The following is a 13,290-nucleotide window of genomic DNA, read 5'->3' as shown; positions in this document are numbered from 1 at the left end:
ATTCGTAGAATAAAAAAATTTCGGAGCATTAGTTGAGGACCAACTACCAATCATATTAATGGTGATCAACAAAAAAGATGGATAGCATTAGTTGAGGACCAACTACCAATCATATAATATCAAAGGCATGTATTGGTATGAAATCTAGGATAATATTGTCTGCTATAGATACACTTTAGGCACTAATGAATTTCAGAACAGAACAAATGCCACTGAACGGGTCATTATCTTGGACACCTCAAAGCATCATAATACAACAATGCACTAACCAACAATGGCCAAAATCATCAATTGGAAAAAAAATCTCAAGTAAAAGAAGCATCATTATTTTAGCATGTGTGCTACTGCAATTCAGATATCAAACTCTGTGCAGCTAATTTGCAGTACTGTTAAATGAGAGACATGGGTTTGGTTGCGTTGTGTAAAGGTACCATAAGCCATCAAGGTTGAAGATCTAATAAAGTGAAAGAGTGAAATATTGAAATGCAAGTTGGATGATGATGGAAAAGAATAAGACGGAACAATGATGCAACAAATAATGCAACTTTTATTACAAAATGGTTTGTATGCACGTTTTGCTTCTATATGCTTGTTCTTACTTTCTTTCTGGTGTAAAGTGGAGTGGTATGAATAGTCCAAGCATATATTTACTATCACACTAGGTGTTTGTACAATATGGATGTAACTATTATTTCTCAGTATGTTTTCACTAGCATTGATATTCAATAGGCTATCATAACATGGTCTTATTCTCCCACGTATTTTGAAAAACACTGAAGAAGAACAACGCTATAACAATTGAAGTAAAAGGCACATAACAAATTAAATTACTTCTGCGAGATTAAATTGTTTGTTCCCCTCTCCTCTTCATTAAGATTATCAAACATTAAGTATTCATGCAAGGGATATGAAATCCTCAGGAACTATGAAAAAAAACTAAGACGGAAATACAAATAGATACCCTAAAAACTATACCTAAAACATGCAACAAAATTAACCCATATATTAAACAGTGAATTATGAATTGCATCCTCCTCAAAGGGTTCTAAAATTAAATAGAAGAAGATGCATCATGAGATTTTCATTCACCTGCGAAGGAGCTAATGCTGAAGACTTTGATGATCGAGCAACGTTAAGAATTTGAGCCGCAGGTCCAATTCGAACAGATTTGGGTGGACCACTTTTCTGTGTGACAAGTAGGGGAACTTTTAGGAAGGGGAAAAGAAAGTTGGCATGTCCCTTGGTTGATAGAATTAGTGTGCCGAGGAATAAAAATGACACTAAAGGACTGAAAATGGATTCTCTCCCTTAAGGGAGGGTCCAATACCACATAAAATTGTAACTTACAAAATTGATGATTCAAATTTTAAAATATTTTTAGATAAAAATTTATTATAAATGATAAAATAAATTTAGATCTCACATTTTAGTATTAGACTTTACAATACTGGAGAGGATTCCAGCCCCTAAAGAAGTATACTAAAGGAGGATGTAATTAAGCTTAATCATATTCAATGAAAACAGAACCTAGAAAGGTACACCAGAATTGGTCAACGACTCAACCTATCTTAGAGCTTTTAACACAGCATCTATACATATGTTGGCCTTGTATCAAACAACAGGTATATTAAGTTAAAAGCACAAGAATGGATACCTGAAACCCTAAGCTCTAAGCACCTAAGAAATAAAAGTGAAACATAAAAGGCATAAAAGATTAAACATGAATTTCTAAATTTGAGATTATGGGTACACTTTTCACTCAAATTGAAGGTTGGAACTTGGAATATTACACAATTTCATAAACCACAAACTTGAGTGTTTTCAACCACAATAATTTGGGTTGAGCTCATGAACTTCAATCATTCAAGAACAAGATCCAAATTCAGGAAACCGAAGAACCCACACATGCAATTCGAAATTGGGTTTCATCTACACAAATCTTGATCAATTTGGAAGCTTGGAACTCAAATAACCAATTTATCATAAATGGATCATTATCTCTTGGAACTGAAGTTCTAAAACAGAAAACCCCCAGCACCACACACACCATAAACCTCCCGACAATACCCTGAATCATGACCAATAACATCATCTATGATTTCAACAACATCTTATAAGATTTTTTTCAAACACCTGACATGCAATATTCTAATCAACTAAGATTTCACATAATAAACTCATAATAAAACCCCAATTTCAGAATCAACCACAAACACATAAAAAAGATCAGCAACTATAAAAAAACATGCAAATAAAATGATTTGGGGAAATCATTTTCTTAAATTCGTAGAATAAAAAATAAATAAACAGAAAAAAGTATAAGAACCCTTACCAAAGACGTCGTCTGAGAGAGAGGTGATTTGGGAAAAAGGATATGAGAGTGTGGAAGATGAGAAGGATGAGACCAATTTGGGATTAAAACACTTGAATCCTCAAAATAGAATCCTACGAAAGACGTTCTGTGTTCCTCTTGCGTGAATGGAGAAAGTTGAACGTTTTTCACCGATGTGTGGTTATTATGGGAAAATCAGAAGGAGAAATTTCCAACATCGACCAAGCTCTTGTGCAGAAAATCAGAAGGAGAAATTGATTCAACGATGAAGGAGAAATGGATTCAACGATGAAGGAGAAATGGATTCAGCGATGAAGGAGAAATGGATTCAGCGATGAAGGAGAAAATGCGTGTGGTTACTACAAATTATCTTGAACACTACAAAGCAACATAATACAACAATGACACATGGGTTTGGTTGTCTTGTGTGAAGGTACCATAACCTATCAAGGCTGAAGATCTAATAAAGTAAAAGAGTGAAATATTGAAATGCAAGTTGGATGGTGATGGAAAAGAATAAGACAAAACAATAATGCAGCAAACAATGCAACTTCTATTACAAAAGGATTTGTGTGCAAATTTTGCTTCTATGTGCTTGNTTACATAGGGGGAAAAGTGTTTTAGGTGATGTCAGAGAAAGCTACTAAAAACTATTGATAAACATGAAAAACAATTGGACAAAGGTATGCATATGAAAAGCTCTTCATGTTGATGTGTGACTCAAAACCCAATTCATACTACCAGATCAATATTTCTCAACAAAAGAATCCCTGATCATCTTCACAAAGACCTCCAAGATCATTCCATCCTGGATTGATTTGTCAAACCTAACTCCAATTTTTGAAGACCCGTTGTCAAACCTAACTCCAAGATCATTCTTCCTTTGGTAAATCTAACCCAAAGGAAATTAAAACTCCCTTGAAACAATCATGAGCAAATCTACAGGGTCAAATCATAAACACAATTCTAACCCATAGGAAATCCAGAGGCAAACACGTCCATATATCACATGCATTCAGTTACAGTCAAATAGTCACTAAAAGAGAAATGAAAAAATAACTCAGTGCCACAAGTATATAATTTCTTCATTTCAACCAAAACAACTGAACTAGGAGAAGCTCCTCCAAAGTGACAATTTTCAAACTCAAGTAATAACCACCCCAAAAGAGAACACTTCTGCCACAAAAACCATATTACTTTTAATTAAAAACACAAAATGCATGATAAAGTCATATTATATGAATTTTTGTGTATTTCCGCTCAACAAGAGAATTACAAAATCTTAGATAAGATCAACCTCTGCTCATTAATGTAATACTTCCATTACACAAATTACTGTGAAGAATAATTCTGTAGCGACGAGACAGCATAAGGAGGTTTCTAACAAATTTTACTCGATCACTGGCCAATAAACATAAATAATTAAAGCTTTCAAAATGCAACCTACATTAAGAGAAAATGACGGTTGGAAGTAAATTAGGATATAGGTGCACCAGTTTCCGGGTAAAACAACATACATGCCCTAATAATGGTGCCTTATGATGATGCAGTAGAAACCTCTTGCTTAAGTGCATCCTGAGAACTTAATGAGGATCCACCTATAATTTCAGCATTAACACTAGAAGTTGGTTTCTTATTCTGTAATGTGACTGTCTAGCTACTTCTCTTAGCAAACATAGATGACCTTTCAGGCCTTAAACTTTATTTTGCATAATCAACTCTTTTTATTGTGCTCACTGAAAATTCAATTGGACATCAAACAACTCCAATCCTCGGGACCCCCTTCCCAAAATAACACTTAAGTTTCAAAACACAACAATATTTGAAGTTCATAATCAAACGAAGAATAGAATATATGAAATATGTTAATACGTGAAAACGAAGAAGGCACTTGGAGGAGTTAGGGTCCATAGCCACCTTTCCATTAGCTGGTTTCTGAGCAAATTTGGTAGTGGCACCATCCTTCTTATTCACAGGTAGTTTGCAATTCAAACCAAAACACTAAAATCGCTCATTAAACAAATAAAAAAACAATGGAACGCACGAATTTTAAAGCGTTCGAGCTACTATTACTCAATTTTCAGATCCATAATCTAGAAAATAAAAAACTAAACCTAAACTTTTTTATTAATTTTGTTTATTTTCCATACGGAGGAGCTGAACCGCAAGAGAAACTAAATGATTCGAGCTGTTTAGTAAACAAGGAATAGAACTTACTTAGGATCAGGTCTTAGACTCGGTCTTTGACTTTCCACCTTTCATGGTTAAACCTGCAAAAACACAATCTAATCAGATATTCAGCTGAAAATCCTATGACTTGGACCATTTTTTTATTATTGAAAATCCTAACCAATAAGTCATTAAAATCTATTCAAACCCTATACAAACCTTACCCTAATTCAATAATAAAAAAATTGTCCAAGTCATAGTTTGTATGTTTATCAAATAAGAGGAGTATCTTCACAAAAAAAGATGAATCTCGGAGAGAAAAACAAGGCAACGAAAACAAAAGAGGATGTACCTATCAATGTTGAACATGTGAAGGGGTTTATTGTGATGGGTGAGGGAAGAAGAATTAGAGTTTAGGTGTAAATTTGGGTAATTGCCTTTTAGTCCTGGGAATGTACCTAATTATAACTTGGTCTGTGAACTTCTTTAAAAATTCTAATTTGACCCTGATGAAATGAGGCATATTTTCCGCAAAGCTTCATCAGATACATAAGATGAAGGTTCGATTCCTGTGAGCGATACTTATGACACTTATTGAAAAGGCAGTCACGAATCGTAAAAGTGATTAATTCTTTACTCAAAATGTGAGAAAATACGCTTAATAGTACAAAAAAATTAATTTATATAATGCATCATCTATTATTTCAGTAATTAGGTATTAACATGTTGACATTATAAGCATATACATTTTTTTCTTTTTTGTGTAGAGTGTTTTACAAACTTCTCTTAAATATGTTCTGGTGGAAATTGAAATAGGTTTATAACCGGGTCGGGAGAAATCTAAAACTCAACACGATAACAATAATGTTCATTTCTAATCACTATTAACTCTTAAAAAATAATATTAATAAATAAGGAATGATATAATAATTATGTATAAATGGGTATACTTACTCTCTTTCAACCCAAAGAATTGGGATTCAGAATTTCGGTTTCAAAAAAATGGGGAAGGTATAAAACCCAACCCGCCAATTATCACCACTAGCTTCAATTACAGTTTCTTGCAATTAGAGACAGTGAAGTTTACAGTGAAGTTTACAGTGAAGTTTACAAATGGGTGATGAATTATGTATTATTTGTGTATAGATCTTTACACTATGATTAATATTAATAGACATAAGATAAAGCAGATAATTTGGATATGATAGGCTAATGAATAACCCTCAGTCATAAAACTCTAAATTGCAATACAAAAGAGAAAGCAACGCAAACCATTTTTTACTGTTTGAACGAGTTGTTTCTAGGAGGCATAAAGAGTATTAAGCATGAGGATACTACTACTCTACTAGTAGAAACAGGTGAAGTTAGATTTTGCCATAAATAAACTCGGCTCATATAATATATAAAATTACTTAGGATCGGGTCTTAGACTCGGTCTTTGACTTTCCACCTTTCATGGTTAAACCTGCAGAAACACGATCTAATCAGATATTCAGTTGAAGACGACGTAAGAATCGAAGAAAATCGCGGGAAAACGACGGAATCAGTAAAGAAAACGCACCGAGAGTGATGAAATTGGGATGGGAAGTTAGGGTTTGAGAAAGAGAGAGGAGTGGAAGTATAATATCAGAATGGGTGATGAGATGTGAAGCATAAGAAGGGGAGCGGTTTTGCTAAGGGGAAATTGAAATTCAATTGGGAATGGAATGAAATGAAATTATTAAATGAAATGAAGAAAGTGAAATGAAGAGGAGTGGAGGGATTTTAGGCTGGAATTTAAAATAAACTGCGAAGTCTGTGATCTGTGTGTTACCTTCGTGTTGGATAAGTTATTTTTAAGCCACTCCCTCAAAAAATCTACTTTTATATAAAAATGTGATATAGATGTAAATGTCCGCATCATTTAGCACGCGCCCGCAAATCCAAATGCGGTCCGATGCAGTTGTGTTGCCGCCTGTTACGGTCACATCACTGTGAATCAATATCACACCATAATTACGGCGTGATACGGTTGCGGTGGTCACCGCAACCGCAATATTGCGACCGCATCATGTGACTCGGTCTACAATTTGATACACTGCACAGTCCTTATGAGAATAGTCAGTCTGCGAATTTCAGTGGATATTGTGTTATATTTATATAGCATTATGCACAAATCCTTGTATTAAATTACAAACAATCCCCATTTTTTGTAACTGCATATAACATCTCATGAGCTAAAAAGGAAAGAATTTCTCCCCTATTTTTGCATATAATGTTTTTCATATTCTGTGGTTTCTTTGGTGTGTAATGACTTTATTTTTTTTTTCAAAAAATATTTCAACACAAGTTGAAATGATAAGAAAGTCAATTAATGAATCCAAATTCTTTTCTTTTTCACACCATTAATAAAAAATTCAAATTTATATATTCTTGAAAATTTTAAAATTGGAATTGAATCTTACACCAATACAGCTCAGTGTCTCATCGCTGTGAATAATTTCCCACAAAGGTCCCAAAAATAAACAATCTCAGCCATCCAATATTTGTCCATACAGAGTACACAGTCAACAAGGGACAGCATGTCCCTACCCCAAAGTCGATGCATATTGTAGTACAATAGGCATAATGCAGACCCACATATGATTGTGTAGTGCAAGCATCCCTGCCTTTGTTCCAGTGTATGACAAGTGTCTTACACAAGCTGCCTATCCCACCCTCCTTTTCTTGTCGCAACAAAAGCCAACTCTGAAGGTGATGCAATGTATGAGTTGAGAAGAGCAACGAAAGACCCAAGTAAGGTTCTAAGCAGCTTGGATCCCACTAATAGATTATTTTACTTGCTTTCATGTCACATGTGATCATCATAACCAATTCAAGTATTCAAACATTGTCCTTTTGCAGAGACCTGAGACATGCAAAACTGACTGGCCCCTTCGTGTGGGGAGGCTCCAAAACCTTCAGTTTTATGTGATTGAATGAACTATTCTCGTTGCATACTTTTGTGAATTGTGATTATACAGAGAATTGTAGAAGAATGATTTGGTGGGCTCCATCCCTCTCAAATTATTTTTAGTTAATGGTTCCACATTATAATGGTCAGCTAATACGGTCATAATTTTATCTCCGAAACATTAAAAACCACACATTGCGGCATTAATTATAATGGCCTCATTAGTGAAAGAGTAATTACGTTTTTATTTTATCTACTGTGAACCTTTTTGAAGAATGGGATTGGGGATTAAAGAAAACAAAATTTTCGATAAAATATAAAAGTTTAGAACCCCCACCAAAATTGGACAGGTAACCAACTAACCAAGCAAGTGATGTTAAAATAAAGATCAAGTAAGCTTCTACATGCACTACCTGAAAATTGAAACTGTATAGAACATAGTTAAATGTTAAAGGACAACTTAGTGCATGAGGTTTCTATCTTGTGTGATTTGGAGATGATAGATATACACAATCTCTAATGTAAGCATAGATATTGTTTTCAAATTTTGAACTTGTGACATGCTTGCACCATAATATATTCAACCCCAATGTCCATTTCTAGAAAGTAAATAGGTAAACGTAGTTTATTTTGAAGATAGAACTTGACATTACAGAATTAGGTAAATTAACCCTCGTCTCCAATTTATCACATTTGAACCAGGCAAAGTGAGATTAAGAATGTTTTTGTCATTTAAATATGAAACTTAAACTCCTTACACGCTGTCTAAATTTTATAATCAGCATCAAATCTTAAATAGATCAAGGAAAACAAATGAGAAAAAGTAAAAAATATATATATTAAAACAACAATCCTGATTGTAAGAATTACCTCCAGTCTAAACATCCATAGAAACAGTCTCAGCCATCTGATGATGACTGGCTAGTAGTAGGCAATGGTGCTATTGGCGTCAGAGGCGGAGAAGCAATATCCTCGGATATAGATGATCTGTGAGAGGGTTCCAGTCCCCTTGAGCCATGCAATGCTGCAACTCTAGCACCACTAGATGGTATGGAGAAACTACGAGCCATGGCCTGAGATGGCGTTGGCAGTGGAGATGCTGTATTTGATGATGCAAGCAAATTATTCACAGCAGAAACCTTTTGACCTCTGGACACCAATGGACCTGAATGGCCCACCAAGCCTAAAAGCCTTGAATTGGATGGGTAATTGGTTGGAGGCCTCGGAAGTTCATGAAGCTCACTTATTTTAGGTGAAGACGACATAAGAGTAGGAGAAGCACTAGGAGATACTTTAGGAGATGATGATGGAGGCTGTGGGATTGGGGTCGGCAAAAGTGGTCCAGAAAACAATTCCATGCTTTCTACTGAGACATGTTTGTTAGGCCAAGGATTACTTTTACTCGTCAGTGGGCCAGAGAAGGCATGTCTTTTAATCTTTTTAGAGTAAGCAGAAATGTCGTCACGATTTGAGGATAAAAGACCATCTACTAAAGGAGGTGGCAATCTCGTTGAGGTAGTATTGTTATTATTACTGTCCTTGAGTACAGACTGTGAATTTCTGACCATAGAACCTGCTAAGTCATCTCCAAAAGTTTTTCCGTATTTCTTCTGTTCCAGTGGGGATGAATGCCACAAATTCTTTGTAGGTTCATTTAAACTTGTCCTTGTTCTGGAAGGCAATGGATTATTTGACCCTGTAGTGATTGGACTCTTTGCATCGACTGGTGTGGGAAGCACGTATGAACTGAACTTCCGTGATAAAGATGGTCGCATCTGTCTCAGTTTTTCACTAGAATCAGGTTTATTATCAGGAAAAAGTGGGGCAGATTGGCTCCCGGCCCTAACCCTAAAGGAAAACAAATTCCTTTGAAGCCTATCTAAGTTTTCCTGCAAATATAGAGCAATAAAATTTATCATGTTTGCTTCTTTTTTTTAAATTCACATCAGAAAAAAAAATTATAGAATAATATTTCCAAATGCGTCAACAAGCTTCTGCCAGAGGAAGTGTACTTAAAAAACATATGAAATATTTCCAGTTACGTTAACCGTAAAATCTCTTTTACCTTAGCAGCTGCAGCTGTAGAACCTCTGGGAATTGTATGTTCCACCTGGTCCAGCTGCATGGAAGCATACATGATTAAGCAGCATTTCATCAAAGTGCTTTTATTTTATAGACAAGAAAATTTAAAATCAAATATATGGTTATGGTTCAAAATCTGTACAATCAGAAGTTCGATATATGAAATCTTCCATAGCACTTTCATGCATTGACTAGAGAAGTCAAGCCTTCATAGTTTTCTTCAAGAGGCTGTTGCTCAGTCCATCCATCTAGCATTACTATCGACTATATTATTTATGCACATAGAACAATAAACCACATTCAAACAAATAAGGATGTTATGTAGTCTCATTCTCTTCCAGCTTCTCTTGGAAAATACATATTTTTATTAGTTTGAATGATACATATTTTTATTAGTTTGAATGATACATATTTTTCTAAGTGTCTGTTTTATTGTATTTGTGGGAAGATATCTTATCCATTTTCACTGTATTCTTCTCTTCTTCCTTAGTAAAGTTTCTTTTTTCATCATAAAAGAAGAGAGAAAAATATGTGAGATATCTGCGCATAAGACTAAAAAACTACTCTGCAAAACTCTTGTGCTTGTGGATTTTGGTCCCTGATGGCCCAAACAACATAAGCATTTTTCATTTGACATTCATTAACCCACTATCTAATTTTGATTTTACTAATGTTCTTGTCAGCATGCAGTAAGGTTTAAACCCCTCAACCACCACCACATCTGTGCACAATCTCTTTCCTACTCATATTCATGCCTGTTTTCAAAGGTGATTACTCAATAACCATTAGACTTTCATTTCTATGTAAGTTTGAGAAACATGTATGAGGGAGAAAAGGATTACAAATTCCTGGATACATTAGGTATTTACCTCCATTGAGTTTCGTGATGTAGAGACATCTCCCTCTTTTTCATTGTGTCCATAGTCAAAACTCAGCTCCCCATCATCATTCTCGTTGTACCCTTCGTTGTCATCATCTTCATCATCGCCTTCATCTACGTCCTCTTCGAGACTGCTGAAGTGGTAATCAATATGTTGCTGTTCAGTTACTGATTTTACATGTGGTTCGACTGTCTCAAGATGTTTGACTGCTTTCTTGAAGAAACACAACTGTTTTGGAGCATAATATAGAAAGCATTGATAATCAAAAAGAGGTTCAAAATTAATAATTGTTGGTTCTTAAAAAGAAATAGGAGTGAGAATAACCTGAGCAGCATGGTGACGTGCTGCCTGTGTTAGAAGACTGCGTGATTGCCCTTGCTTCAGAGATTTCAATCGGAAAACAAATAATGTAGCCTCCTGATCGTATTCATCACGAGCAATTTGCAATTGCTGCAGCGAAAAACATTCTCCTTTTCCACCTTTAGACTTACCTCTTTCTTTATATTTTGCTACCATATACTCATATACATCTCTGCATGTCATATAACAAAATGATCAGACACTTGTCACTTTCAAAGACCAAATTTAATCAACACAACATTTCATACCTTTTTTCATCACATTGCCGCTTCATCTCCTGCTCCAGCGTCAAGACAAAAAAAAATTATCAAAATCACAAAAGGTCCTCTCCATATCGAATGGAACAGCAAAAATAGTAAATTTACTGATCACAATAACTAAATTTAAGCATTACACCTTAGGTTATAGAAATAACCAGCATTGATATTTATACATGAAACATAAGCCTTTAGGGTGTTAGAAGCCTCCTAATACTAAATGTGTCAATCTTCCTGTCCACAAGAGTGAAACTGTGAGTTCATTGATTCATGGGAAATGATCTGGTACTGCTCTTTTTAGGTAGCAAGTATCCCAGCTCTGCTAAATCTAGATTCCGAAGTTCAAGGAACTTACGTAAATGGCTTAAAATTAAATGTGTAAATGTGTTTTCTGATTAGATCCTTCATTGATCTATCATGCATCAGTTCATGTATTTAACAAAATGAAGCCAGCTTCAAGACATACTTTCAACCCTCAAGCTTTTAGCTTCCTATGTGGGTATGTAAGAACTAAGAAGACCTAAAGATGGCTGCCTAGCTCATTAGGATGTCTCACAAATTCTGTCGTAGTCACAGGCACTTTACATATCTACCGATTCTTACTCGTATAAAACAACAATAACAAAAACCAAGCCTTTTCCCAGTAGGTGGGGGTGATTGCGTGGATCAAATGACATCATCCAGTCCTATAACAAACCATGTCTAAATACAATGCTAAAATTTAAATCTAAATCCTTTTAGAAAACATACATACAGAAGAATGTAGAATTGAAAACCTTACACTGGATAAATAAATTTTAACTTAGGCAGGACAAAATATAAATGACAATATAAAAGAGAAAAAAGGGAGGAACAGAAAGTGCTAGCTTGATCATATTCAGGATTCCAAATTCAAGGAGCGTTGCATAGATAAGATAGAATACTATTTAAGCATGGAAAGGATCATAAGAAGAAACCTCAACAATTCGAAGTTCATTCAAGAGAGACTCCGAGGGAATGGTAATTGTCTGAAATATATGAGAACGCTGAAATTGGAGCAAAAAAGGTGTCAGTTATAGGCATAAAAAATAAAATGGAAGGAAAATAAGAAAAATGTTAGCAATGTGGAAATAGGATTGGAGTGACGGACATAGTTATCAATAAGTTTCTGGAGTTTAAACTGCATTTTGCCAAGCATTAGCAGAACTTTTCCTACATCAACACAAGCAGGGTATTAAGTTACTTATGACAAGGGTATAAGAAAAGTAAACTCTGAAGTTGATCCTCCGAGAAGGTCCTTGGAAGTTTATTGTCACCTATTATTTGGTTCAATTTAACTTTGTTTTACATGTTCCAAAGAGTTGTAACAGAAAACTATGGAGGATGTAGTTAATGATACTAGTATTTAGATAACTAAATTGAGGGTTTACTCAAATAATAAGTATAAGAATTGGAAGTATTGTAGGAGTAGAGGTAGTACCAGTGTCTTCATGGTCATTCAAAGCAGTTTTCTCGAGAAGGCAAGACCCAGTGTCCCGCAACGACTCTGCAAATTCTGTAAACATAGATAGTTGGTATTACTGTTTTTGATAAAACAATGATTCATAATAATATTCAAAGGAGAGAAAATGAGATCCACTAATATTCTGTAGACATTATGATTTTGATAGTCTCTGCAATCAATATTATGATTTGCTGCAATCCATTGCATCCAAATTAAATTAAATTAAATTAAATTAAAATAGAAAAGAGAGTAAGAAGTGAGAGAGAAAGGAACCATAAGCACTATTGGCAGTTGCAGCAGCAGCAGAAAGAAAGTTATCATAACAATCTCTCATATCTCGAAGGTCCTGCAGAGAAAGTGATGGAAAATGAAAATGAAAATGAAAAATAAATAAATAATTGGTATGGTAATGGTACCTTTGTAGCCTGAGCTAACTCGTTTAACTGGGAGAGAGGGAGAATGTCTCCTTTGTCTTTAATATTATGCTGAGTCTCATTCTTGTGATTGTGATTGTGAAGTGCAAGCCCTCTCAGCTTTTTCAGCGAGCTCTTCATCGACCAATTAATCAATTAATCAATTAATCAATTAATCAATTAATCAATTAATGCAATTCCTTTATGCTTTCTGAATCAATCAATCACACAATGAATCACACAATTCCTTTCTGGATGGATGGATCACACCATTTTTCTTTTCTTCAACACCTTCCTTCACTTACGCCAAATCACTCACACAATCACAATACCCCCACCCAACCTATACATTTTATTATTATTATTATTATTATTATTTAT

General features: G+C 34.8%; 1 protein-coding gene and 1 long non-coding RNA gene across 4 annotated transcripts; both read right to left on the bottom strand.

Annotated features, from left to right (window-relative positions):
- Positions 1–1,012: 1,012 nt before the first annotated feature.
- Positions 1,013–6,335, bottom strand: LOC109338144. 3 transcript variants are annotated; one of them, XR_002106521.1, is made up of 4 exons: positions 5,914–6,335; positions 4,550–4,602; positions 2,333–2,710; positions 1,013–1,185 (listed from the first exon to the last, which is right to left on the bottom strand). It is a non-coding gene; the product is annotated as an uncharacterized LOC109338144 (long non-coding RNA). The 3 variants fall into 3 exon arrangements; XR_002106520.1 differs by lacking the exon at positions 2,333–2,710; XR_002106522.1 differs by lacking the exons at positions 1,013–1,185; positions 2,333–2,710 and adding an exon at positions 2,945–4,294.
- A 1,705-nt stretch (positions 6,336–8,040) lies between these two features.
- LOC109338145 (uncharacterized protein At2g33490-like) lies at positions 8,041–13,054 on the bottom strand (the record flags this gene model as incomplete). Its single annotated transcript, XM_019575292.1, is given in 10 exon segments — positions 8,041–9,322; positions 9,499–9,552; positions 10,385–10,624; positions 10,721–10,928; positions 11,005–11,033; positions 11,970–12,038; positions 12,143–12,204; positions 12,473–12,547; positions 12,770–12,842; positions 12,913–13,054. Coding segments are annotated over 10 exon segments (1,938 nt in total). The 3' UTR covers positions 8,041–8,332.
- Between the last annotated feature and the right edge of the window lie 236 nt (positions 13,055–13,290).

The sequence above is a fragment of the Lupinus angustifolius genome, unplaced genomic scaffold (assembly GCF_001865875.1).
Source record: "Lupinus angustifolius cultivar Tanjil unplaced genomic scaffold, LupAngTanjil_v1.0 Scaffold_18_57, whole genome shotgun sequence".
Taxonomy (NCBI): Eukaryota; Viridiplantae; Streptophyta; class Magnoliopsida; order Fabales; family Fabaceae; genus Lupinus; species Lupinus angustifolius.
The sequence above is the reverse complement of the archived record's forward strand: the minus strand, read 5'-3'. Positions and strand labels throughout refer to the sequence as shown.